At 43.0% G+C, this 27,191-nt stretch overlaps 1 protein-coding gene across 1 annotated transcript in view; it reads right to left on the bottom strand.

Moving 5' to 3' along the window:
* ACOXL (acyl-CoA oxidase like) overlaps positions 1-27,191 on the bottom strand; it is a 477,525-nt gene that overhangs the window by 78,152 nt on the left and 372,182 nt on the right. The window contains exons 16-17 of the mRNA XM_077486109.1: positions 25,187-25,274; positions 5,376-5,446 (exon numbers count right to left, since the gene is read on the bottom strand). Coding sequence (XP_077342235.1) covers positions 5,376-5,446; positions 25,187-25,274 — 159 coding nt within the window. The remainder of the gene's footprint in view (positions 1-5,375; positions 5,447-25,186; positions 25,275-27,191) is intronic.

Below are 27,191 nucleotides of genomic sequence, written 5' to 3'. Positions count from 1 at the left end.
AGATCACATGCGATGTCTGTGCAATGCAAATTCAGCCATATAAACTGCATGGGTAAAATTGCACTCGCACCAAAATGATGCAGGACCCTTTTTTTGGTCTGCACTGAAATAAGATCGCACCTATGCGATCCGATTCCTTTACCATCTCACAGTTTGCACTGCAATCTGGGAACTGATCTGGGGGTGTCATTAACTTTCCATTGACGCCTGCAGTGGTTAGCAGATGTCAGTGTGACCCATCTGCGATTCAGGCGCGATACGGGAACCCACACACAATTCACGTTTTGAGGTTTCCTGCATCAGATGTGAACCCAGCCTTAATAATCTCACTATATTTCTATTTTTTTTTTTTTCATAATTTTTAAAACATTTGTTTCTATGTATATGTATTCATTAATCTGTGGGGGGTTATCTCCAAAACCAATCCCCGTATGGGATCAGCTATGATCATTCTCCCTGTCCAGGATCTAAAACCCCTCTGCCCCCTGCAGCAGTGACTTCTCCTCCTCTCCCCGCAGACAGGGCGATCATTTCAGGATAGGTGTGAGGGTTGGTAAATATGTCATATTTACCAACTCTTTCCTTTTTCTTCAGTGAATATAGTGAGTAATCGATACCATTTACTCACTGTGTTCATTCATAACTGAAACATAGTAAACTGTGTTTACTATGGTTCAGTTTGTGAAAGAACAGAGAGCTTTAAAACACTCCTGTTCATTCATCTATTCAAAAGGGTTGTTAACAAATTGTTTTAAAAGTAGTAAAAAAAAAAAAAAAAAAAAAAAAAAGGAGGGGGGCTCATTCACACAAGTACTCTGGCCATGTGGGTGAGTGGTTTGTTCATGTGGCCGGAGCCACCTGCTACTCTATGGGGACACAGCAACTGTATGTAACAGAGGTGCAGGTTTTAATATGGCAGGTGTGAGTGAGTGGCCCCAAATGCCCACTTTTCATGTTTGGGCTGTACCCCTGCACCCACACACACACACACCTTTTAAAGTAGGACCTGCGGATGTGTTCATACAGACACAGTGTAACATGGGCTGCTTGCACGCAACTCCAGGGGGCTCCAGCCACATAAACAATTCAGTGATTCATACTGTACAGGCCACAGGGTCCATGTGAATGAGCCCCAACACCTCCTTTACACATACAGCTAATTATTACCTCAATACTGTTTTCAATTTTAGATTTAGCAGACATTTTGTACATTATGTTGTGTTTGTGTCAGTTAATAATGCTTGTGATGTTTTTTTTAGCAAAATATTGCTTCAATATTTTTTGTGGGGGGAGGGGCCCCTGTAAGGCAGGCTGTATGGAGCCCCGAAAATTCTATCAGCAGCCCTGAGAGTAGGGAAGGGCAAGAACACCTGTCAGTTTTCCACTGATGTCTGTGTGCCGGTTTCACGTATATCCCTCACTTCTTGTCTGGTTAAGTGGTCGGAAATGTGACAGTAAATGAGGGAAAATATTTCTAAGGGAGTCCTGGATAGCAGTGGTTAAAAATTTTCAAGGTCCACACACTGTCTTAAAAAAATTAATAAATAAATAAATCAGGAGTTTTGACTGTAGAAGAAGCTCCATGTTATCCATTGTGTCCATGCACATTAAGACGATTAGAGGCATATTTTAAGCTCAGCGTTTACAGGCAGGAAAAAACTCTTCTGGATTGCGTTTTTGATTGCAGCATTCTGGCAGAAAAACGCTGAACGCTCCTAAGCTCTCCTAAACTCCTTTACAAAGACGCTCTATATGAGAATTCTTTGCTGCCAAGGGAACTGGCATTTATTTTAAGCCAAGTGTGCACGGGATCTCAGAGCGGGATCAAGGCAGTTGAGGCTCTTGCCTTGGGCACTATACTGAAGGGGAGCACAACTGGGACAGGAGCCTATCCCGACTCAGCACTGTCTTCTGTCTGTCTCCTGCACTGTGAAGGGCCGCCTGCCAAACTGACAATAAAATGTATTAGTAATTACTAATTCCTAAGAAGGGGCTGAAATCTATTTTTCTTTCCACAATCCACACAGTAACTTTTGAACAATTTTCACAATAACAGATTAACAGTAGTTTATGAATAAAGACTACAAAAGCCACCCGCACATCAATCATGTTGTTGACTGTCATTACGCATTCTTGTTTATATTACAAGGTTCTAGGCTGCCAATCTGTCTGTCAGGGCCATTTGATTGGGTCCATATTGTTCCTGTCCATTTAAAGTGTACTTATAGTTCAACTATTCTTTTTCTGTACATCTAGAACTGAACTTATATAGTATAGGGGCAGTTTGACTATTGTTCTATGTGTTGGTTCTAGATAAACGAATGCAGAGGAGGTAAACTGTCCCTTTCAGCATCTCCCCTCCAAGGCTGGGTGTGCCTTGTGTGACTGGTAGACATTTGATATTTTTAGTGTAACAGGCTAGCCCATTGGCCTCCAAAGATGTGGCCCTGTGGCACTCTGGATGGGGCACTATTACTCCCACTGAAACCAACGATGGGGCACCGTTTACTGCCAAGGGCTCCTTCTGCTAATTTTGTGTTAGTAGAAGTTTGGCGAGTGTAGATTGGCACTTTTCATTTCGTGCTTTTCATTTCGTGCTTTTCAGTTAGTTTCTGAATGGCCGTTCGTCAACCGGACATGTTGCGGAATTGGAGGAGATAACATGTTATTTATTATTGGCCTTGGAGTTATTGCTTTGACCCAAGTCCAGTGCAGGAACAGGAGTCGCAAAAGTTCTTGGACCAAAAATTGGTTGCTTTATTAATCATGACCAATTAAATCATATGCCTTTGCTGCGACAGCTCCAGGAGAATAATCCAGATGTTTTTCGGAATTATCTCCAGATGGACCCCTGCTTTCGCCAACTCTTGGCATTGTTGACCCCCTATATTAAGAAGCAGGACACATGCATGAGGCTTTTCATTTATTTTTTGGTTGAATAATAATGATTTGATTTGTTATATTTTCTATATTTTTGGATGCATAGAATGCACTTTTTGGTTAAGTTCTATTGCCAGATAGCATGTCTAATTTTATTTGTTTTCCTTTTTTAATGCACAATAAAAATAATACTTGGCTATGCGTTTTACTTCAAATGACAGTTTGGGAGTAGGCAATTACATTTAAAAAAATACAATGTAAAATTGACAAGGGACACCAACATAATTGTATCTTCGATCTTAAAAACGACGGGATAATGGTGTTGTGGTAACTTGCCCAAAAAAAAAAAAAGCATAATATTATTCTTGATATCACTAGAAAAAAAAGCCTTTGAAAATTTGTTTGCAATAATGCATTCAGTATCACCAGCAAAGCAGCTTCATTATTATTCAATTAAAGAAGAAGAGAATGTGCGCTGCATTTCAATATTTCATAATTTGCCACGTCACGAATGTTAATTCTCCATTACGAATGCTGGTTTGCAAAACCGACCTCTTCTGGCTTGTCCTTGTTTCCGAGCATGCGTGTTTGTACTTTGGACTTTTGTCCGACGGACGTGTGTGCACGCGATCGGAAAATCCGACAAAACACATTTGTCCACAGAAAATTTAAAATCCTGCTATCAAACATTTGTTCACAAAAAAATCCGACAACAATTGTCCAATGGAGTGTAAAAACGGTTGGATTTTCTGCCAGCAGCCTGTCATCACACATTTCCCGTTGGAAAATCCGATCGTGTGTACGAGGCATAAGACTCCAACTCACTGGCAATCAGACATGCACTGGCGTTGGACATGATTCATAGATGCTTACCTACGCATCTTGGTTATTTTGCTCACTCTTTCTCTCTAACTATGCTAGTGGTTGGTTTTCCCCTCTTTTATACCCTGCCTTTTTTTTTGACTCGCCACAATGTAGATTTTCTGAATGTTTATCTTCTGGTAAGTTGAGCTCATGACACTTCTATGTCTTCTGTTAGAATTCACATTTTCTTGTCATCTTCTTGTTTATAAAAAAAAAATTAAAAATACAGGGGCTGTTCCCCATCAATCTATGGAAAAGCAAAACCGATGTTGTCTCAGCTGGCAATGTGCTCAAAGTCTGAAAATGACCGCTCAGTTTAGTGTAATATCTCTTAAAAAGAAGGGATTAGGAGGTGAAATGCAGGCAGGACAAAGTTTCACCTGTACATACATATATCATATCTAATAAATCTAGTTGTTCACTTAATGGAACATTGCTCAAAAAGGTATCATAGGCAAATTCACACCTGTGATCTCCAGCAGGTATCTCTACCACCAATGAAGTAATGGATAAATGCCCTCAATATGGCAACAGGGGTCCTTGATCAATGGAGAGAACTTCTCCCTCTCTAATAACAATAAAGACTTGATGATTCTAAACATCTGGGGTCATCCTTTATGAAACTCAAACAAACTCTCAATGCTCTGGTTTTAATGCCTACTAAAGACCCCCCCAACACACACACACACGAAATAATCTTTATAATGTACAAACTGCGTTCTTAACAAATCAGACAAAAATCTTTATTGGCCCAAACTATAAATATTACCCTAAACAAATCTGAAACCCTACCAACCACCCTGCTTGTATACAGTTTAATGATAATAATATCAGCACTAGAATACTGTATTTCCTATAAAAGTTATATCAGCATTATTCACATTTGCCAAAGTGTTTCAACACATGGGTAAAGACAGAATATACCGAAGGCAGGTATGGGTCAAAGTCCCAAAACTATCCATATACTATCCATATATATCCATATACTGTAAGCTACCTTCTTTTAAGAAATTTTCATCAGATTGTAATCAAAATTACATGTAATGCATACATATGTGGATTAAATGGTGTTTTCATATTTGCTTGGGATTCAGCTTTAATGTATATGGTCAGCAAGAATGTATTACAGTCTACCTAATACAAAAATAACAAAGGTGCTGCATGGGTAGGTTAATAGCTTTTGTCACAGCATACAAAAATTAAGTGTAAGGCCCCTTTCACACAGGGCGGACTCCATTTTTCTCAGCAGGAGATCTGTCTCCCTTTCCCTTGCTGTGCAGAGCAAAGCAAGCAGATGACAGGTCCATGACCACTGTTTATGCAGAGCAGACATGGACAGAGCCCACTCTGTTCTATGGGTGGCCAGGAGTAAATGGACTCAGTTGTCCATTTACACCTGACTGCCCTCCACAGACCCCCTTCCTTTTTTTTTTTTTTTAAGTGGGCCAGATCAGATCTGAGGCAGGTGGGTGGAAACGGACACAAGACCGTTTACACCCTCCAGTCCATAAGACTGAATGGACTGTCCAATCAGGTCTAACTGAAAAACTCAGGTGGACCCGATTGGAATGGCCGTGTGAAAGGGGCCCAAACAGATGCAACTGTGGATTGTGAGGGGAATTCCACTATACCTCCATTAGTAAACGCTGGTCCGCTGGCACCGGGCAAGACTCCACAGCCAAGGCAAACTGCTCCAGAGTCACTGAGATAGACAAAATATAAGCAAATTATCACAAGTACAAACCTTCTACAAATAATCAGTAAAAAACAGTGTCTAGCTCAAATACTTATTGACAATGTGTGCTTTCAGCCATTTCAGAATTTAAATTTAAATTCATTTACTTGCTTACTATGCTTTATTTTTTTCAAACAAATAATAGGAAGATAAATATGGAGACTACCATTTATAATCTCTTATTCTGAAAAGGATACCTGTGAGGTTCTCATGCGGAGTCTTTTGCTTCACCACTTTATCAAAATGCAACAAAGGCTGGGTGCTGTTCCATAAGCCTCTTACACATGGTACAATTGTTGGCAGGGGATTGTCTGTTGACAGACTGTTGTCCTAAAATCTTACCATTAGTACGCTCCTTTTGACAACTGTCCAATTTTCCACCAACAAATGTTGGATGCCAGGCTAGTAAATTTTCGGTGGACAACGGTTTGACGTCAGACTTTCAGATGGTCAATACACAAATCTGTCACACAAAAGTCAAAAGTACAAATGCATGCTATGAAATAATGCTCACCAAACACGAAATTAGCAGAAGGGGCCCAAAGGGTGGTGCTCAAGAGCTGCAATTCCTCATAGTATGTCACTACGTTCGTGTTTGTGGCACAACAATTGTGTACTATTAGTATGCAAGACAAGATCCTGGCACACACCCCTTTGACAAAAATCAGATGCTCGGTTGGCCAACAATCGTACTGTGTGTACGAGGCTTAAGGGTGATATTCTGCAAACACCGTTGTTAGTACATACAATACAACACAACAACATTTGACCCCAATGGGACTTCAAATATGTGATTTATTTTAAACATAGGACACACTCGAGAATATACATAAAAAAGCTTTTACAGATTTAAACACACTTGAAACATGATTTTTATATCATCCGAAAGTAAATTAAATCTGCATCAAAAAGTAACTATTAATCCATCCAGTATCCTATATACAGCCTCCTTTGTAATCTCGGGCCTGTCCTAGTCAATTTTATACCATTATATATATATTAACAAAACAAAACCAAACAAGGGAGAAAAACAAGGAAAAAAAAAAAAAGAAGAGAATAAAGTCAATCCATGGAGATACACCTCTAGTACACTTGCCTCAGCCGAGGAGGGTTTAAGTAAGGTCCTTAACTATTCAAATTGCCATCAAGAAGGGTACTTCCTTCCGAGGCCAGGAAAGCATTCCAAGGAGACCAGGTCTCAGAATATCTCTCTTGTTGATGTCGTGAAGAAAGGACCAGATCTTCCAATTTACTGATCTCTTTCACTTTGCGTAACCACATCCCCGACCCCAATGGGACTTTGAAGGCAGAATAAAAATTGTAAACACGTAGTAAAATAAAAGATAGCAATCTTTATTTATAAACACTATAAAAAAGGACCAAAGGTCGATGTGGTGATGTAGGTACACAACCAATTGAAACAGGGTACATAGCAATGTATAGTATTAGTTCTAGATACCCTGCTACTCTCAATACTGGAGCACCAGACCAGCCTTCTGGAGTTTATGGCCTGGTCAAAGAGGTTGTTCACAGAATAACTTTAAAGATCTTTAAAGAATTTTAGTGTAAGTATAAGCAGCTTACATGATATAAGAAAAATACAGGTGCTCATGATACAGGTTAGTGTCAACATAGTTCTTACATTGTACAATCACAATGATTATACAATATAGGACTATGCTAACACCAGCCTGTAGATTAGTATACGCTCTTCTTCCACCAAAGAAGGAAAATAGTATTTCCGAAAAGGCGTTGGGATTGATCCTGTGGACACCCTTTTTGACCAGGCCATACATTCCAGAAGGCTGGTCTGGTGCTCCAGTATTGAGAGTAGCAGGGTATCTTGAACTAATACTGTACATTGCTATGTAACCTGTTTTTAATTGGTTGTATACCTACTTCCCCACATAGACCTTTGGTCATTTTTTATATTGTTTGTAAATAAAGATTGCCATCTTTTATTCTACTACATATGTTTACAATTTTCTATTATTCCTTCAAAGTTCTATTGAGGTTTAATGTTCTAGTATTGTTTGCTTTGCCACTTTGTGAAGTGGCTATGACTTTGGAAGAGGTTGTGACTTCCCTGATATGCATACATGTTTTGGGTCATTTCACTTAGAAAAGGTTAAAACATTAAAGTAGAACTGCAGTAAAACATTTTTTTTATGTTTTTTTTTTAAAAGAGTGGGAAAGATTTAGATGTCCTATCCAATTTTTATTGCTTTCTGAGCTTCACTATGGAGATTTTTTTCTTATATTGGGAGAGGAAGTAGGGGGAAGTCTTTACTAAAAACTATTTTTATTTTTGTTCTCTGTTGTAAAGGATTGGTTAGAATCTCCATTGGCATTTGTATTAACAAAATCTTTTTTTCCCCAAGTATAAATCAGAAGCCTTCAAATGCTGGGTAATTATTTACCATGTCAAAATGTAGGCAACAACTTTATTACATTTGATAGGGCACTTCATACTTTTAATATGCATCATGTAAAGCCATAATAAAGAAAATAACAATGACAAAACAAAGTACCCTGCCTATTCCCATTGACTGTTTTATACTTTTGTGTTTAAAAAATTCAGTTAAACCAAATCTTAATTATGTGGTGAAGCTCTGTTTATACTCTTCTAAGTCTAAGCCCTTGTACACACGGTCGGAGAATCTGTCGGAATGAGTCTTATCGGACCGCGTCGTCAGATAATCCGACTGTGTGTGGTATGCATCGGACTGATTCCGTCCGAATCTCCGTCCGACCCAATTTTCCAACATGTTGGAAATATTTCCCGACCAACTGGGCCGGACGGACCTAATCCGATCATGTGTAGAGCATTTTCATCGGACCAAGTGCCACGCATGCTCAGATCAAAAATTCCTACATCAAAGCTATTGGCTACTAGCCTGAATGTAGTCCCATCGTAACTAAATTACGTCATCACGTTCTGAAAGATCGGATTTTTCGCCAACTTGGCCCGACCGTGTGTATGCAACAGTTTCGGACACAATCCGTCGGACTAAATCCGACGGGCAAAATCCGACGGATTTGGTTGGCAAAATCTCCGACCGTGTGTACGCGGGCTAAGGCCTCTTTCACACAGGCAGCCAGGGGTGGTAAAAACAGGTGGCTAATCTGCAGTTTTATTGCCCCTGACCCCCCCACCTAATGTCTAAAATACAACAGGAGGGGTCGTTTACACTCTTCATGCAAATTCTTGGCTTGCAGTTGTGGCATCTCATTTAAGTAGATAAAAATCGTTGCACCAGCCCTGGTCAGGATGGCACAGTACATGGGGGCAGAAGGACACATTACACGGGAGCAGGGAACATTACATGGGAGCAGGGAACATTACACGGGAGCAGGGAACATTACACGGGAGCAGGGAACATTACACGGGAGCAGGGAACATTACACGGGAGCAAGGCACATTACATGGGAGCAAGGCACATTACAAGACGGCAGGACACATAGCATGAGAGTGGAGCACATTATATATAAGTGGGGTACATTACATGAGAGCAGGGCACATTACATGAGAGCAGGGCACATAATTCAATCATAGAATGGCAATAATTACATGGGAGCAGGGCACATTACATAAGATCAGGGTACATAATTACATGGGAGCAGGACACATAATTGCATAGGACCAGGGCACACTATTACACGAGAGCAGGGCAAATTATTATATTGAAACAGGAAAGGTTAATACATGGGAGCAGGGCAGTAGTGGTTTCCTGCTCATGCAAGGAAGTGGCAGTGATATTCCTGGTTCTGGTGCACTGTTCCCTGCCAGCCCTCCTCTCTTGTCTATACCATGTGATGTCACATACAACCACCTGGGATAAGGGGAGGGGAGAAGGGGCTGGTGGGGAAAACAGCAGAGACACTCCTTGCTTTTCTGTGCTACTCTGCACACAGGGGCCTAATGACAGGAGAGTGTGGAGATACGATCTGTCAACTGCCTGCGATTGATGAGTAGATCATGGTGGAACACCAGTTGCGAAACCCTGGATTAGACAAACAGCTTGTAGGCAATGTCAGCAACAGGAAAGGATTGCTGCAAGTCCCAGCTCTGGTTCAGATAACTACCCATCTATGGTCAGCATTTGTTTGCCTGCAATACTTCATCCCATTAAGCAATAGTGGTATTTTGGACACTATTGGTCAGTACAGCAGGCCAAAGTATCAGAAAGTAATGTTTCCCTATGGGCTTAAAGTGGTTGTAAACCCTTACAAACCACTTTGACCTACAGGTAAGCCTAGATTAAGGTTTACCTGTAGGTCCAAGAAATATCTCCTAAACCTATAAGCGATCCGGGATGAGGGGATGGCCGTTGGTTTCTGGCCATCCCCTATCGATCGCTCCTGGCGAATGAGAAGCTTCCCCCGCTGTGTATAGTAAACACAGGCAGGGAGGAAGTGATGTCATTCTCCTCGGGGCAGTCTTTTTGATCGGACTGCGAGGAGAACACAGAAAGTAAGTGCACCAAACACTACACTGACATGTAGGTACACATAGGCACACAAATCCCCCCCGATCACTCCCCGCCCCCCCCCCCCCCTCCCAGTCACAGTGTCACTGATTGCAGTGATCATTTATTTACTGATCACTACATTTAGTGTCAGTTGTGACAGTAAAAACTGTCAGGGCAGTTAGTGTTAGGTCCAGGGTAGCCCCCTACCCCCCTCAATAAAGGTTTAACCCCGATTGCCCCTAGAGTTAACCCTTTCACCCCCTTTTGGCAGTATCACTAAGCAATCGTTTTTCTAAACGCTGCATTAGTGTCACTGGTGCCGCTAGGTAGCTAGTTATTTTTTTAGGTTCACCGCCATGTTTTTATAGTGCTAGGTACACCCATATACTACCCAATAATGGTTTTAACCCCCTGATTGCCCCTAGTTAACCCTTTCACCCCCTTTTGCCAGTGTCACTAAGAAATCGTTTTTCTGATCGCTGCATTAGTGTCACTGGTGCTGCTAGGTAGCTAGTTATTTTTTTAGGTTCACCGCCAGGTTTTTATAGCGCTAGGTACCCCCATATACTACCCAATAATGGTTTTAACCCCCTGATTGCCCCTAGTTAACCCTTTCACCAGCGATCACCGTATAAGTGCCACTGGTGGCGCTGGTTAGCCAGCTAGTTATTTAGGTTCCCCGTCAGGTTTTTATATAGCGCCAGGGACCCCCATATACTACCTAATAAAAATTTTAACCCCCTGATTGCCCCTAGTTAACTCTTTCACCAGTGATCACCGTATAAGTGTTACGGGTGACTCTGGTTAGTTAGTTTGCTTTTTATAGCATCAGGGCACCCACTATTTATTACCCAATAAAGGTTTAACCCCCTGATCACCCGGCGGGTGATATCAATTAGGTTTTAGGGTCAGGGTCTGCGTCGCCCCAGGCAGCGCTCGGTTAGTGCCAGTACCGCTAACACCCACACGCAAAGCATACACCTCCCGTAGTGGTATAGTATCTGAACAGATCAATATCTGATCTGATCAGATCTATACTAGCGTCCCCAGCAGTTTAGGGTTCCAAAAAAATGCATTGTTAGCGGGATCAGCCCAGATACCTGCTGGCACCTGCATTTTGTCCCTCCACCCAGCCCACCCAAGTGCAGTATCGATCGATCACTGTCACTTACAAAACACTAAACACATAACTGCAGCGTTCGCAGAGTCAGGCCTGATCCCTGCGATCGCTAACAGTTTTTTTGGTAGCATTTTATATTTAAATCCTGAAGGCAGTGCTTGGTTTTTGGGGTCCCGTACGTGGCTAGGCTCCCAAAAAGTCCCCCACATGTGGTATCCCCGTACTCGGGAGAAGCAGAATTTATTTTGGGGTGTAATTTCACTCATGCCCATAGCATGTGTGAGCAATATATCATTTAGTGACAACTTTGTGCAAAAAAAAATTAATATTCCTGCAACTTGTGGCAAAATATAAAATATTTCAAGGACTCAATATGCCTCTCAGTAAATAGCTTGGGGTGTCTACTTTCCAAAATGGGGTCATTTGGGGGGGTTTTGTGCTATTTTGGCATTTTATGGCCTTCGAAACCGTGATAGGTAGTGAGGAGTAAAATCAAAAATAGAAATCCTAAAGGGAGTGATTGGTTTTCGGGGTCCCGTACGCGGCTAGACTCCCAAAAAGTCCCACATATGTGGTATCTCCGTACTCAGGAGAAGCAGCAGAATATATTTTGGGGTGCAATTCCACATATAACTATGGCATGTGTGAGCAATATATCATTTAGTGACAACTTTTTGTAAACTTTTTTTTTTCTGTGTCATTATTCAATCACTTGGGACAAAAAAATAATAATTTAATGGGCTCAACATGCCCCTCAGCAATTTCCTTGGGGTGTCATGGGGGGGGTTTGTACTGCCCTGCCATTTTAGCACCTCAAGAAATGAGATAGGCAGTCATAAATTAAAAGCGGTGTAAATTCCAGAAAATGTACTCTAGTTTGTAGACGCTATAACTTTTGCGCAAACCAATAAATATACGCTTATTGAATTTTTTTTTACTAAAGACATGTGGCTGAATAAATTTTGCCCTAAATGTATGACTAAAATTGAGTTTATTTGATTTTTCTTATAACAAAAAGTAGAAAATATATTTTTTTCTCGAAATTTTCGGTCTTTTTCCATTTATATCGCAAAAAATAAAAAATCGCAGAGGCAATCAAATACCATCAAAAGAAAGCTCTATTTGTGGGAAGAAAAGGACGCAAATTTTGTTTGGGTACAACATTGCATGACCGCTCAATTACCAGTTAAAGCAGTGCAGTGCGAAATTGTAAAAAGACTTCTGGTCCTTAGGCTGACAATTGGTCGGGGGCTGAAGTGGTTAAGAAAGGGCACAATTATTGTAATTATAACCCGTTGTACTGACCCATGTAGCTCTATTATTCCATAGAAAAAAAATGTCAGCTGGTGATTTGAATAACACATTTGATTGTCAAGAACTGTATTAGCATATTCTAACTATGGGCAAAAAACTGTGTGTGTATATATATATATATATATATATATATATATATATATATATATATATATATATATATATATATATATATGCACACACATTCGGTGCTACCTACAGTTATTGACCTTAGTTTACCTATAACCTGTTTGAAGTGCTGCTTGCTCGTTTCTAGCTAATCCACTGGCCTCTGCTTTGCTGTAATAATTTATCACTTCCTTTATACTGTGCAGCCTGTCTCTCATCCCATAGTTAGTCATGGTGTTGCTGTGACGCCCTATAATGACTTGTATTATTATTAGTTGAGCGTCTCAGTGTTAGGTGAGCCACACAGGATGAGCCATAACTGATGGGGTTACCTGTGGTCAATTCCCCCCAGCAATTTAACATAAATCAGTTTAGAACACAAACATTTACATTGAAATATCCTATAATAACAGGACAAATCTTTAGATGTTATGAATTATTTTGTAAAGGTGAATATACACTTATGGAAAATTGTTGCAAAGTTGTCCAATTTAAAGTCCACATATGGCCACACCCTGCTTTGGCACAGTTTACGTAGTGTTAAATCTGCTTTAAAAGCAAGTTGTCATTGGCAAGATATTTGTGATTTTATATGCAAATCCAGACTTTTTTATAAAGTCGACAAGCAGTCCCTCTTTCCTGCTGACATAATTACTGGCACATCTCCTTTGCACGGCTTTGCGTTTGTGACCTACTAATGGAAGCACACACTAACTGTAACCAGGTAGGTTACAGTGTGTCAGCACTGTTTAAGTGCTCCCAAGTGAACTGTTAGCAAACAATGCAGGTCCCATGCTTGCAGAATAGCATATGAGCACCCCTATAGCAAGACAACCATAATGGGCATGTGCAAGATTTTTCTCAGCCCTGCTTCTGATTGATTGCTTAGCCCATAGTATACGACTGGCAAAACAGTAGCGCTAATAAATGGCTATAAAACTTGGCAAAAGCTTCACAAATACTGCCTAACTTTCTAAGTCCACTTGTATCATTTAGATATAAACCTGAAATAGTCCTAGTGGTCTTTTACTTTCAAAATATTTTATTTTATATTAAAGGCACTTACATACGTAAAACAGTACACAAACTAGCAGTAGCAGGGAGGGCCTGCTGTCACAATGTAAGTAAAAAAACATGAGACATTAGTGAAAAACAGACAATATCAAGTGTGTACAGTCTGCCAGCCCTTCCTTATCGAGGGGCTACATCAATAAGAGGTAAACGGAGGGTGTCCCCCCCGGGAGAGCCCCCCAGGTAGAACTATTAGGGTAACTCCCAGGAGCCCCCATCCCGACACCCCTAATAGGGAACTTGCTGTGCCAGGATGAGGGAGTGTCCTCCCAGGCCCCTCCCTCGCAGAGGGGAAAAATAGTCGGGGGATCGTCTGCCGTGGGTACCGCAACATTAAATTGGACTGTATGGTAAACTTGTCAATTACAGCTCTGTTGAGCAAACCAAAATCTTAGAACGACTAGAAGGACAGAGAAGAGAAGAAAGGAGGAGGAGAGGAGAACAGAGGGGTCGGGGGAGGTAAGCTATGTCCTGAAAGGGTGAAAGGATATAGCGAGGGAATGTTTCACAATCAATGTAAGGATGGGTGCTTTAGGGGTGAGGTCTGGTTCCTAGGGGAGGGCCTGGGGGTACCCCCGGCAGCAAAGAGATTCCCATGTAACGGGCCCAAGGGTCCCACACCTTTCGGAATTTAGGTGTGGTGTCTGACAGAATACCTGATAGTTTTTCTTGGGACATTATCCACGATATCTTCCTCTTAACTGCGAGGAAGGAGGGTTTGGGTTGCTTCCATGCGGAGGCAATCGCAATTTTGGCTCCTAATAGAATAAAATAAGTTAGTTTCTGAATGTTACCAGACATCAAAGGAATCGGGGTATTGAGTAACGCAACCTCTGGAGTTCTCGAAACCCGGCAGCCTGTGACTAAGTAAATCAAGTTGAATATTTTAGTCCAGAACGAACGGAGTCTAGGGCATTCCCACCAGATGTGGATCATGGAGCCACGAAGTTGGCACCCCCTGAAACATAAGGGATTAGCCGTGGGATATATTCTGGCTAGCCTTACTGGAGTGAGGTACCACCTGGTTATCAATTTGATGCTAGCCTCCATTAGTGAGGTGTTCTGGATCCCACGAAAGGATCTGGCTAAGGCCAGCTGCCAGGATTCGAGACTCCCAGAGGTCTGGAGATCAGATTCCCAAGCCGTCATATAGGGGGATTTACCCGTTGGGGAAGTGAGAGCCGTGTAGATCACTGAAATACCACCCCTCTGCTCCCCGACTCCACCACACCAGGCTTCATATTCAGTAAAGGGAGGAGGAAGGGGTTTGTTTTTCCAAAGTGAGTTCAGGTAGTGAGATATTTGGTGGAAGCGAAACCTCTCTGTGTTTGGTAGCTCCAAGTGTTCGATACAATAAGCTAGGGAAATCGGACCCCTGGAATTAAAAAAGTGACCTATCCGGTATAGTCCCTTGTCCAACCACCATCTGAAGGCCTCAATGTTCAGACCGGGGGGGAAGTCATGATTACGGAACATGTGAGCAAGGGGTCTTATAGTGGAGACTAGGGAAGGCTCTTTGCGAAGGCCATCCCATAGGGCACAGGAGTGAGAAAGGGATGGGGACATGATGGGCGGCCTGGCTTTGGGCGGGCACCATAATAAAAAATCTAGTGTATAGGAGGGTACCGCACAGCGTTCTATGGACTGCCAGTCCGGTTTCTCATATTTGGAGTAGATCGAGGAGAGTTGGGCTAGGCGAGCTGCAAGGTAGTATTTGTGGAGGTTAGGCAGACCCAGCCCCCCTCTGCGTCTATGCAGGAAGAGCGTGTTTTGCGGTAGACGGTATCCCTTATTACCCCAAATATATTTCAGTATTTTGCTTTGCAGAGAGCAAAGGTGGTCCTTCCGAACTGGTATTGGCAGGGCTCGAAAGTAGTAAAGAATTTTGGGGAGCAAGGTCATTTTTATGGAGTTAATCCGGCCAAGCCAGGATAATTCATGTTTAGACCATGAGGAGAGGTCGGTTTCCAGCTGTCTGTATAATTTGGGGTAATTGTGGGCATATAGCATCTCTATTTTAGGTGTAAGGGAGATACCCAAGTATTGGATGGCAGTGTCACTCCATTGGAACGGAAAGGATTGTTTGAGAGAGAGGACTTGGTGAGTGGGGAGAGAAACATTCAACGCCACAGACTTGGAGTAATTAACCCTCAAGCCTGAGACCTTGGCAAAGTCGTCCAATACCCGGGATAAGTTGGGTAGGGTTGTGAGGGGGGAAGTGAGGAACAACAGTATGTCGTCCGCGAAGAGTCCACATTTGTGCGTTTGACTACCGCATTGGACACCTCTAATGTCCATATTGTGGCGGACTGCGATCGCCAGTGTTTCAATGGCTATTGCAAATATGAGGGGGGATAGGGGGCACCCCTGTCTGGTCCCCCTGGTGATGGGAATTGGCTCAGAAAGGTATCCCTGCATTCGAATTTGGGCCCTCGGCTGGGAGTATAAGGCCTGTAATAAGCCAAGAAAGCGAGCCCCAAATCCCCACCTGTCAAAGAGCTGGAAGATGTACTGCCATGAGACCGAGTCGAAAGCCTTTTGAATATCTAAGGAAAGGAGGAAGCCAGATTGTCCGGATCCCCCTTCCCAATTAGACTGCAAAATGGAGATAATGTCGATCGCCCTCCGAATCTGGTCAGGTCCCTGTCTGCCAGGAATAAAACCAACTTGATCCTTGTGGACATAGCGTCCAATAAAGGAGGCTAGCCTATTGGCCATAACTTTCGTAAGAATTTTGAGATCATTATTAATAAGGGAAATCGGTCTGTAGTTGCTGACATCTTCCAAGTTCTTGCCAGGTTTGGGGATGACCGTGATATACGCCGTGTTGAGGTGGGGATCCAGGGGGTCTCCATTAGCTTTATGGTTACCGAGATTGGCCAGGTGGGGAGCTAGCGTGTTGGCAAAGGCTTTATAGTAAGGGATCGAAAGGCCGTCGGGACCAGGGGCGGAGCTTTTTTTAAGAGTCTTAATGACTTCCAGTATCTCCTCTGTCTGGAAGGGGGCTTCCATAACTTGTTTGTGAACGTCCGATAAGACCGGGATGGGCAGACCCTCCAAAAACTTTGGGAGGAGGTTATCTTTGGGGGGTGGGGAGCTACTGTAGAGAGAGGTGTAGAATTTCTGAAAGGCATTCAGAACTGTGACCGGATTAGACGTGGGCGGGAGTCCCGCGCTTCTGATCCGAGGGAGGGTGCTCAGCTTGGTTCTAGGGGAGAGTCTATTGGCCAGGAGAGTGCCTATTTTATCCGCCTGTGAGTAAAATTTGTGGCCAGCCCACCTAACTGATTTTTCAGCTTTCGTGGTGAGGGCGAGATTTAGTTCTAAGCGAGTCCTGTCTAGTATGGCCGTGGGGGTACGGAGGGGGTCCTTTTTGTGAAGAGCTCTGAGTTTAGAGTATTCCTCTTCTAGCTTCAGGATGGTTGATTGCCTTTCCCGTTTTATTTGAGAACCCAGTTGCATGAATTTTCCCCTAATGTAAGCTTTGTGCGCCGCCCACAGGGTCTCGGGGGAGACATCAGGAGTCGCATTAATAGAAAAATATTCCTTCAATGCTTTGTCGAGATCTATAACTCGTGATGGCTCCGAGAGGAGGGATTCATTTAACCTCCAATGCCTAGGATGTCTCCCACTCGAGCCCCCCAGGGCCGTCACAATTACAAGAGAGTGATCTGAGATCACTGTGTCAGTGATGGAGGCTTTGAGCATCCTGGGAAGGAGCGAGGAGGGGACAAGTATGTGGTCTATGCGTGCATATGATTGGTGAGGCGCTGAGAAGTGAGTGTAGTCTCTCTTTGTGGGGTTTAATTCCCGCCAGACATCGGATAGCCCATGAGCGTGTAGCAATTTGGCAATCCGTAAGCTTGCCTTTGTGGGCCTGGTTAAGCGGGGACGTGAGGGGGAGGATTTATCAAGTCCTTGATCAAAGGCAACGTTAGAGTCTCCTCCGACAATAACCGTCCCCTCTAAAAGAGGTGCTAAAATACGTAGCATGGATTCGAAAAATTTGGCCTGACCCGTGTTTGGGGCATAGTAGGAGACCAAGGAGTACAGTTGGTCCCCCACAGTGCCCTTTACAAGTAAAAATCTGCCCTCCGGATCCGCTTTTTCAAAACTCTTATTGAATTTGCATGTTTTGGCCATCAAAATGGCCACCCCCTTGGTCTTGGATTCCGCGTTGGCTAAGAAGAACTGAGGGAAGTGGGCATGTAGGTACTTGGGACTATACCGGATAGGAAAGTGGGTTTCCTGAAGCAGAATTATATCTAGTTTCAGGGATTTGTAGTAATCGAGGGCTTTTCTCCGTTTGATGGGGGAATTAAGACCCTGAATGTTGTGGGAGGCTATCTTAAGCCTAGCAGCCTGTGGATCAGCCATGGAGCAGAGGGGGAGCCCAGCATCTGAAAACGACCTCACTTACCCAATCTATAGCTGGGATCTTGGTAAGGGCATTGAGATCGGTGGCCCGAGGATGTCTCCCAGGATACCATGTCGACTGGGTTGGCTCAGCCCAACCTGAGGAGAAAAAAAATAGTGTCATGCAAACATTCAACGGGGGAAGCTTACCATCAAGGGGGGAGAGAAGGGGAGAAAGGGCAAGGAAAGAAAGGGTTCCTGAGAAGAGAAAGAGGAGATCAGGGCAGGAGACACCCCCCGAAATCCCAAGCAAACACAATGAAGACAACCGACCCATAAGGTCAGGAGTCCCGACCCTCAGACGCCTGGGAAAGGCCGAGGGAGGGAGAGTTACACATGTGGTCCCTCGCGGAACTGGGGACCCCTAGTCGGGTAACTACCCGAACTGTGAAATCAACTTTAAATAGCAATAACATAAAAGCTGCAATAAACATAAAAAGGAACTTTTCTTTTGAGGCACGGCTAAACATAATGCCTAGAAGACACTGGGGCTAAGAAATGAACGCTGAGCTTAAGGCATAAGGAAGGATGGTACATCCAGGGGGGGTGCTGAGGAATGCAGCCCCCTGGGAAATCCCCAAAGCGACCTTGGGGCCCATTTCGAGGGTATGTAAACAAAAACAAATATATACGGGGTTACGGGCAGTCCAGTAGATGGACAGAGTACTGCATAGCGTCCCGGATTATTGGAGGCAATGGGGATAAGGGTAGAACAAGGGTAGCACAAGTCCTAGGCAAGGGGAGGGCAAAAAGGGTTGGAGGGCCAAACTTTCCAAGTTTGGGGAGCAGTCCTCCGGCCCTCTCCAGGACCTCGGACGGTCAGTCACAAAATGGAGAGATTGGTAATGGGACTGGAAGTTGCTCAGGTGGGTGCATTATCCTTGACCTTCTTGGCTCTTCCGGAGGTCCATAACGGGGATTGTGGGCTGTTAGGAGTGGGTCGTTTGTTAGATCCCTGGCTAGGGTTAGAAGTGTCCATGTCAGCTTCTTGAGAGATGATTTTCAGCTTGGTGAGGAGCTTTTCCCCCTCGGGAAAAGTGGAGAAGGCAAAAGACTTCCCTTTGTCCGTGAACCTGACCGCAAAAGGGAATGCCCATTTGTATTTTATGTCTTTGTGGGACATTGCAAGCAAGAGGGGTTTTAGAGCTCTTCGTCTCTGTATCGTGGAGGGGGAGAGGTCCGCAAAGATCTGAACCTGGTGTCCCTGGTAATTGATGTGTTGCAGGGATCTGGCTCTCTTCATGAATTCTTCTTTCACCGAGAAGTGATGTGGCTTGGCCAGAACATCTCGCGGGGTGCCATCCTTCCTAGGGGGGCCGAGGGTTCTATGAACCCGGTCAAGTTCAAGCTTGGTAGCTGGGATGTCTGGGACTAGCTGTTGAATGAGGTCTTGCACCGCCCTGGACACATCAGTTATTGATTCTGGGAGCCCGCGAATTCTGACGTTATATCTGCGTGACCTATTTTCGAGGTCATCTATACGGGCCATGGCTATGTCCAATTGCTCCTGTACTGAGTATATGTGTCTGGAGTTTTGGATGGATCTGGCTATGGTATCCTCCATTTTATGTTCGATCGTTTCGATCCGGGAGCCTAGGTTAATAAAATCAGCTTTCAATTCCCCCGTGATTTGCAAGGCAGTTTGGGAGAGGCCCCTCTCTAATAATTCAGAGAATTTGCCAAACAAGGCATCCATGTGGGAGACTGGGTCAGAATGAGCAGCCTCGTGGGGGGCCATGGCGGTCTGGGTAACTCTGTAGGTCCCCGCTGGGGAGGGAGAGAACTCCTGGATGGTGCGTTCCAGCAGAGAGACCGTGGAGGCCGGGGACGGTGTGGCTTCCTTGGGGAGACCCCTGGGGTTGCCTGGGGTGGCGTGGAGAGGAGGAAAGTCTGTATCTGACCTGAAATCCACTGTGCCTGCGGATCTGTGATCCTGAGACAGGAGCTGTGCTGCGGTGGCCATCTTGGATTTCTCCCTCACGTCCAATGAAGCGAACAGCGGGCCGAGATTGCGTTTAGCCAGTCCACCGGTCATTCAGAAATGTGCCCCAACACTTCGGGATTCCGCCCCTATAACTCGGGAAGCGGAAGGGTAGCCGTGCCGTGCGGTAGGGGTTCCGTTGTTCCGCGAGGCGGCGGAGCTTTAGATGATCGCGGCCATCTTGGAAGCCTCGCGCATGCGCACTCGTCCTAGTGGTCTTTTAATGAAAATTGGAGAATAAATTGAATTCAATCAACATGGTTCTGTAATAGTGTGCCTACTGGCATGAACATCACCAGCAAAAGCAACAGATTTATATTTTCAAAGATTTCCTATTTTTGTTTACTGCTATTTATAGTGCAAAATAGATATTATCCTGGAATAAAAGTTTCATATTTTAACTGGCCTTATTGTGGGGAATTCTCTCCTTTGGATGGAGGTAATTTCTCATATAACTTCCACCCCATTAAATAATTCCTTGTATCTATTACCTTTGTACCACCACCCCCTCCCTTTAGAATGTACCCCTCCTGTCCCTTCTGTATTGAATTGTACTGTAATTGTGCTGTCCCCCCTCTACATTGTAAACTGTTGGTGCTATATAGATTGTGTAGAATTATAATAATTATAGTGTTTTCCCTCTGCACCAGAACCACGCTTCCCTATATGTAAGGGCGAACACCCAGCAGTTTTTTTACTTCCTTATACTTTCTATATGTGTATTTTTTAGACATTTAATAAAAAGTTATATGTTTTAGGCCATGGCGGGGTTTGACGCGTGGGTTCAGCGCATCTTCGTTTGTTGAACTCTATTTATATTGTACAGAACTGCTTTGATTTATTTTTTTTGCTTATTTTGTTGACTGTAATTGGAACTGTCCTATTTCATGAGAGAAGATAATACTGCGATGGCTCTAGACTCCATGTTTTCATGTAAAAAAAAAACAAAAACATTTTTATCATGTTTCATACATTCATGCATTATACTTCTCATAAAAGGCCATTGTACTGGCTAAAACAGAAGGAGGTCTCTAGGAATCTGGGTCAGCACCTATCCCATTGCTTTCGTGAATGCTTTAGAGCAGGGATAAGCAATTAGCGGACCTCCAGCTGTTGCAAAACTACAAGTCCCATCATGCCTCTGCCTTTGGGTGTCATGCTTGTGGCTGCCAGTGTCTTGCTATGCCTCATGGGAGTTGTAGTTCTTCAACAGCTAGAGGTCCGCTAATTGCATTTCCCTGCTTTAGAGCTATACTGAATAAAGCTGGCCATACACTGATTGAAATCTGTCCGGTTCAGCAGGGTTCCAGACAAATTCCAAAAAGTGTGTGGCTCTCGATCAGTGGCCTCAGGCAATCAGGTGTGGGTGGAGCTGTCAGAATACAATGTCCCAGTGGAGGGGAATTCCTCCATCCATCTTGTTTTGGGTGATTGCACGAATATGTTTTTATTTTATTTTATTTTATTTTTATCTAGACTCGCAGTGGTGTATGGCCCCCCCTTTAAGGGTGGCTTTAGGGTATTTAGCCATACACCGCTGCAAATAGGCAGGATAGGAACGGCAGCCAGGACTCGGGTTACTACAGCAGGATCCTTAAAAGGGAAAGGTCAACAAGGACCCTAAAGATATACTACTCTTATGCTGTTACATTACAGCAGTAAGGTAAGGGGACACCCATAAAAATACCACACAGGACCACACGGGATACCCACCACCATCAGCACTTTATACTGAAATTTTGTTTACAAGCACCGGCACTTTGTTTTGTTTGGAGAAAATTGCTACACTTTGCACGTCATATTTATGGGCACTTGAAACTTTTATTCACCATTATTGCTCTGATAGATTGAGTGCATTTATGTTTTTTTTTTTTTTTATTGTCTTCACATTAGGAGACAAATATCATAGCAATTCTTTTGGCAAGCAGGTGCACTCTCAACTAGCATCACTCCTTCTGCTACTGTGATTTTCTCATGTTTACAGCTCTTAGCCAATGCGGCTTTTCTGCAATTAAGCACTTTATTGCACGTTATGTTATGCTATATGAATTTTGAATCATTTTAAAGTTTTATCAATATATTTATTGAGTTACGTCACCTGATGCTACTGTTTGATTTTAGTGTAACTATTGTTTAGGATTATTATTCGCTTCCTGTCTCATAGTTAAAACAACTCCTGTACAGCGCACCACTACTCTTTTACCTTTGTTTCCCTGTGGGTTCAGATATTTCCCTCAGTGCAGTAGTACGCTAATTAGTAATCTCTGATCTGGCGCAGGAATAGCTCTTTTTACTAAATACCTAAACATTTGCTATCATAAAATGTATTTTTACAATTGGGTATTCAGAGGAAACACTGTGTAACCTTATTTGCCAACATTTACCTTGCAAAGCTTATATATATTTCCAAAGGGAACATTCACTTTGCTAGGTAAACAGTCTCTATTCCTTTAGTAAATCAATCCTTTTGTGTCTGGCCTTTTACATTAGCTCAATACCTTGGTTATCAGTATATTCCTCACCTGATCAACATATCTAATCTGGAGTAAACAACAAGGGAGAGTTATTATTTATAATCGTTTTAAAGCAATCCAAAGTTACACTTTGCTGGGAGAATTAATGTAAAGAAAACGGAGAGTGAGGTCATAAGCTGGACATACACGGGGCAGTTTGTTTGTTGAACGAAAAAACACACAAAAAAAATGAACTGCTGCTCCCATCTACACATTCATTCTACTGTGGATTCGGACAGGAATTGGATCGCATGGGTGAGAACACCCATACGATCCGATTCCAGTGCGGGGGAAAAAAAAAAAAGTCCCTGAGCCTTTTTTGCGCGAATCCAACTCGCATTGTTGACATTGATTGCAATCAGCACCGCAGTACGGGTGTGAATCACATGCGATGTCTGTGTTTGCTATAGTGCGAACCTAGGCTTATACTAAAAATGAAATGACTACTGCAGTTCCTTATATGCTACACCTCTCTTCATTGCTGATTCCAGATACTGTTTAATGATTAATTATGCAGCCTGTACTGTTCAGGGTGCATGACTGGCATCTTTGACCTCACAACAGGACTTTTTTCTAGCTTAATACCGGACTGAAAGAAACAAGAAGTCAGCACTATGATCCATTCTATACTATAACAAACATTTCTACTTAACTTTGATCTTGAAGTATTTTAATTCTTTCCATAATCTCGTTTACTCAAGCCATTTTATATGGCTCCTCTGTACACATGACTAAAATGCATTTTTAAAGCAGAGTTCCACCCAAAAAAAATCATTTAATATCAGCAGCTACAAAAATTGTAGCTGCTGACTTTTAATAATCAGACACACATCCGTCTCAGGGTCCAGCGATGCGGGAGTACGAAACCCCGCTCCTCTCCCCATCCTCTCCATGGCGCCGGCGTTCTTACTGTGGGCGCCTGGCTGTGGCTTTACAGCTGGGCACGCACTGTACATTCGCGAGCTGCACTGCAAGCTGTGACTGGTAGGGCAATCTTCTGGGACCTGTGACGTGTCCCAGAAGATTGCAAGGAGGGAGGGGGTAGAGGTTAACTTCCTTCTGGTGCCGCGGAGCCCCGGGAGGAAGTGGGAGCTGGATGCCTCTAAGAGGGTATCTGGCGCCCCCCCCCCCCAAAAAAAAATGACATGCCAAATGTTCAATTTTTGGGCATACTTCCCAACTTTTTGAGATGGGAATGAGGGACACCTAGCAGCAAAAGTATGCAAGCATAGGACACACCCCTTGCCACGCCACCTTAAAGGAGAATTGTACAAAAAAAAAAAAAAAACAAGAATGGTTAAACGGTTAAACTCACAAGTGCTTTTTTTTACCACTTCTATTCCTTTTTATCGGCTTTTGGAATTTACAAATGCAGCAATTTGGAAATCAGATGAAATGTTTAGCTCTGCAAAACACTTTGTGATAAACAGGATTTTTAAAACACTTACCTGTAAAATCCTTTTCTTTGATGTACATCAGGGGACACAGAGCCATAGTAGTTACTATGTGGGTTTATATGGGCCACTGATAGGTGATGGACACTGGCACGCCCCTAAGGCAAGACTTGCACTCCCCTATATAACCCCTCTCACTACTGGGACTCCTCAGTTTTGTAGCCAAGCAATGCAAGTGTATACCAAGAAGGAAGGGACCTCTGTGTCCTCTGATGTACATCAAAGAAAATGATTTTACAGGTAAGTTGTTTTAAAAATTCTGTTTTTTTTTCTTACATCAGGGGACACAGAGCCATAGTAGTTACTATGTGGGATGTCCAATAGCAATGGCAACTGAAGGGAGGGAGACAACAAAAAAAGGAGGCCAGAAGACTGGTAAAATCTGGTAAACGTATGAACTGAAGACAGAGTTGCGGCCTTAGAGATCTGAACCATAGAGGCCTGATGAATCACCGCCCAAGAGGCACTAATCACCCTGGTTGAGTGTGCTTTAACAAAAGGAGGAATTTTCTTTAAACCATAAGCCTGAATAATGACTTGACGAATCCACTTGGAAATAGTGGATCTTGACGCTGCCTGTCCTCTTTTTGGACCATCTGGCAGTACGAATAAAACATCTGTTTCATGAACCTGAGCGGTCGCCTTTAAATACACTCTGACCACTCTCACTACATCAAGGGAATGCAATGCCTTCTCTTCCCTAGATCGAGGCTCTGGGAAGAAAGAAGGAAGAATAGCTAGCCAGCATACAGAACCTGAAAGGAAGGAACTACGGTATTGTATCACCCCTGCTCTGTTGTTTTATATGCTCTGTAAAATTGTTTTAGTGTTTCATGTTAGCATTCCTACTTTCTTGGAAAATAAATGAGATACTTGCTTATTTAAGCAGTTTATCTTTATAGCTAGCATTGTTGTTGTGCCATCACCATTAACTTTATCAGAGCTTTGATAGACTAGCTAACTAAAGGAATAGACAAAATAATACATATTTATAATAAATAGGGGAAATCCAAAATCACCCCATATTTATTTCAGGTATGAATACTTTTTCAAGGAATTGCACTTTGCAAAATGTAAGACATCATGATTTCCAGTACACATGCGTCTAATTTTGCCACTAAGTTACTTTAGGGTAAGAATAGTGATTGGCAGGGGTCTATAGGCAGTGTTTCTGGTGCGGGCTTGTGAACTATACATTTGGCCCTGTTTACAACACTAATCAGTGACTCACTCCCATTTAATGCACAAGTTTACTGACCTCTGTGAATATGGGCCAGGGCCAGTGTGACAACATGATGTAGACATGAATTCCATGCATTGAAGAAATCCTCCTTCTGCTTCATAACCTGTTTAATAAACATAAAACCATATTAAAATATACTGCATGAAAGGCAAAATGGCCATAAAAGCACATTTACAGTCTATGTAAACCCTCACAATGAACTTCTCTTAAGTGTTCTCTTTTTGCCTGTTAAATATACCATTATACCTTATATCTTTTTGCAAGAATAATACCTGTTGATCCTGCCAGAAATCTTTTTCCCAGTTCTCTCTGAACTTAAGAACACCTCTGTCCCTTATAGAGAGGGGAGTAGAAGGGGGGGGGGGGGGTGTTCTGTAGTCACTTCCAGTTCCAGATTGACAACATGGCTCCTTTTCAGATACTGTGCAGCATCACCCTAGAACAGGAAGTATACTACTGCCAGGATCACCAGGTGAAAATAAGGGATAAAAAAAAGTCTGAAAAAATGAATGCAGACATCAAATATAACAACCAATAAGTTGCTAAAATTACATTTATGTTTTTGATTTTGGATACTCTTCAACCGCTTCCGAACCCCCCCCACGTACATTTACTGTGGCAGGGCAGCCCGAGTGTGCAAAATTGCGTACCTGTACGTGACTGGACATAGCAGGAGCCAATTGGCGGCTCCAGCGGCCGCAGTGACTCACCGATCGTTCACAGTAGAGATGGAGCAGCGGTGTGCCGATGTAAACAAGGCACACCGCTGCTCTGCCAGGGAGGAAAAGAGAGAGAGATCGTATTTCAGGTAAGCTGAATCACATCTCTTTTCCTTCAGTGAATCCACTCCCCCACAGTTAGAAACACCTCCCAGGGAACATATTTAACTCCTTGATCGCCCCCTACTGTTAACCTCTTCTCTGTCAGTGTAATTTATATAGTGATCAGTGCATTTTTTTTTTTAGCACCGATCATTGTATTGGTGTCACTAGTCCCCAAAAAGTGTCACCTAGGGTCAGCTTTGTCTGCTGCAAAAAAAAATCCTAACCTTGTGGAGAGCCTTCCCAGAAGAGTTGAAGCTGTTATAGCTGCAAAGGGTGGGCCAACTCCATATTGAACCCTACGGACTAAGACTGGGATGCCATTAAACGTCATGTGCATGTAAAGTCAGGTGTCCCAGTACTTTTGGTAATATAGCGCATGTTCCAGGATCATCCCATTGCAGAGCAAGAGGAATGGACAAATGCACAATAGACGTCAAAATGAAATAGTGAACTTATCAGGGGTAGGTGGAATCTCAATATTTAATTTTCAGTTTTCACTGGATTACGCCTTTACGATAAACATCTTAATGTCATTATATAATTAAAAGAGAGTTTAGGTAGTTTGCGAGTCACCAGCTCTCTGCTCTGCCCCCCTGGCATTCACTGGAACATTGGGCTGTGAAGAGGGTGGGAGCGACTGTCTCAGTCTTTCAGTGGATCTCTGTAAGGCTGAGCCAGTTGCTGGTCCAGGTGTCTGGGTGGATCACAACTGTAAATTCAGGATTTATTCTGGAGTCTGGACCTGCTGAGTGATGTCAGTCAGCTGTGGACTTTAGGGCCCTGTTGGCAAAAAAAACGGGTCACAGGAATGCAGAACTAAGTGTACTCCTGTGATCCCAGGAGTGATACGGCCAAAACAGCTTTGGCCATACATCTTCTTTAAAAAAAACACATTTCTTTATTACAATTTAATCATTTACAAAACCAATACTCTACATATGTTGTGTGAACTCACATATTCCAAGCCAGAGATAACACATGATAGGCAGATAACCCGTATGATGTAATATTGCAGTGGAGAGTATACAGTCTCTGGGGCTGGCCTAATTTTTATTTTTTTTTCTTAGCTGAGTTAAGTCCACTTTGGTTATATATCTGTTATAAACAAAAACGTTACTTTTAGCCACATCAGCTCCCTCACCTGTATACTGTACACCTTATGGACTAAAGTTTTGTATGCTAGGTCCCTGGTCATT

The sequence above is a fragment of the Lithobates pipiens genome, unplaced genomic scaffold, assembly GCF_037356315.1.
Source record: "Lithobates pipiens isolate NorthernLeopardFrog02 unplaced genomic scaffold, aLitPip1_a1.2 Scaffold_18, whole genome shotgun sequence".
In the NCBI taxonomy this organism is placed as follows: domain Eukaryota; kingdom Metazoa; phylum Chordata; class Amphibia; order Anura; family Ranidae; genus Lithobates; species Lithobates pipiens.
The sequence above is the reverse complement of the archived record's forward strand: the minus strand, read 5'-3'. Positions and strand labels throughout refer to the sequence as shown.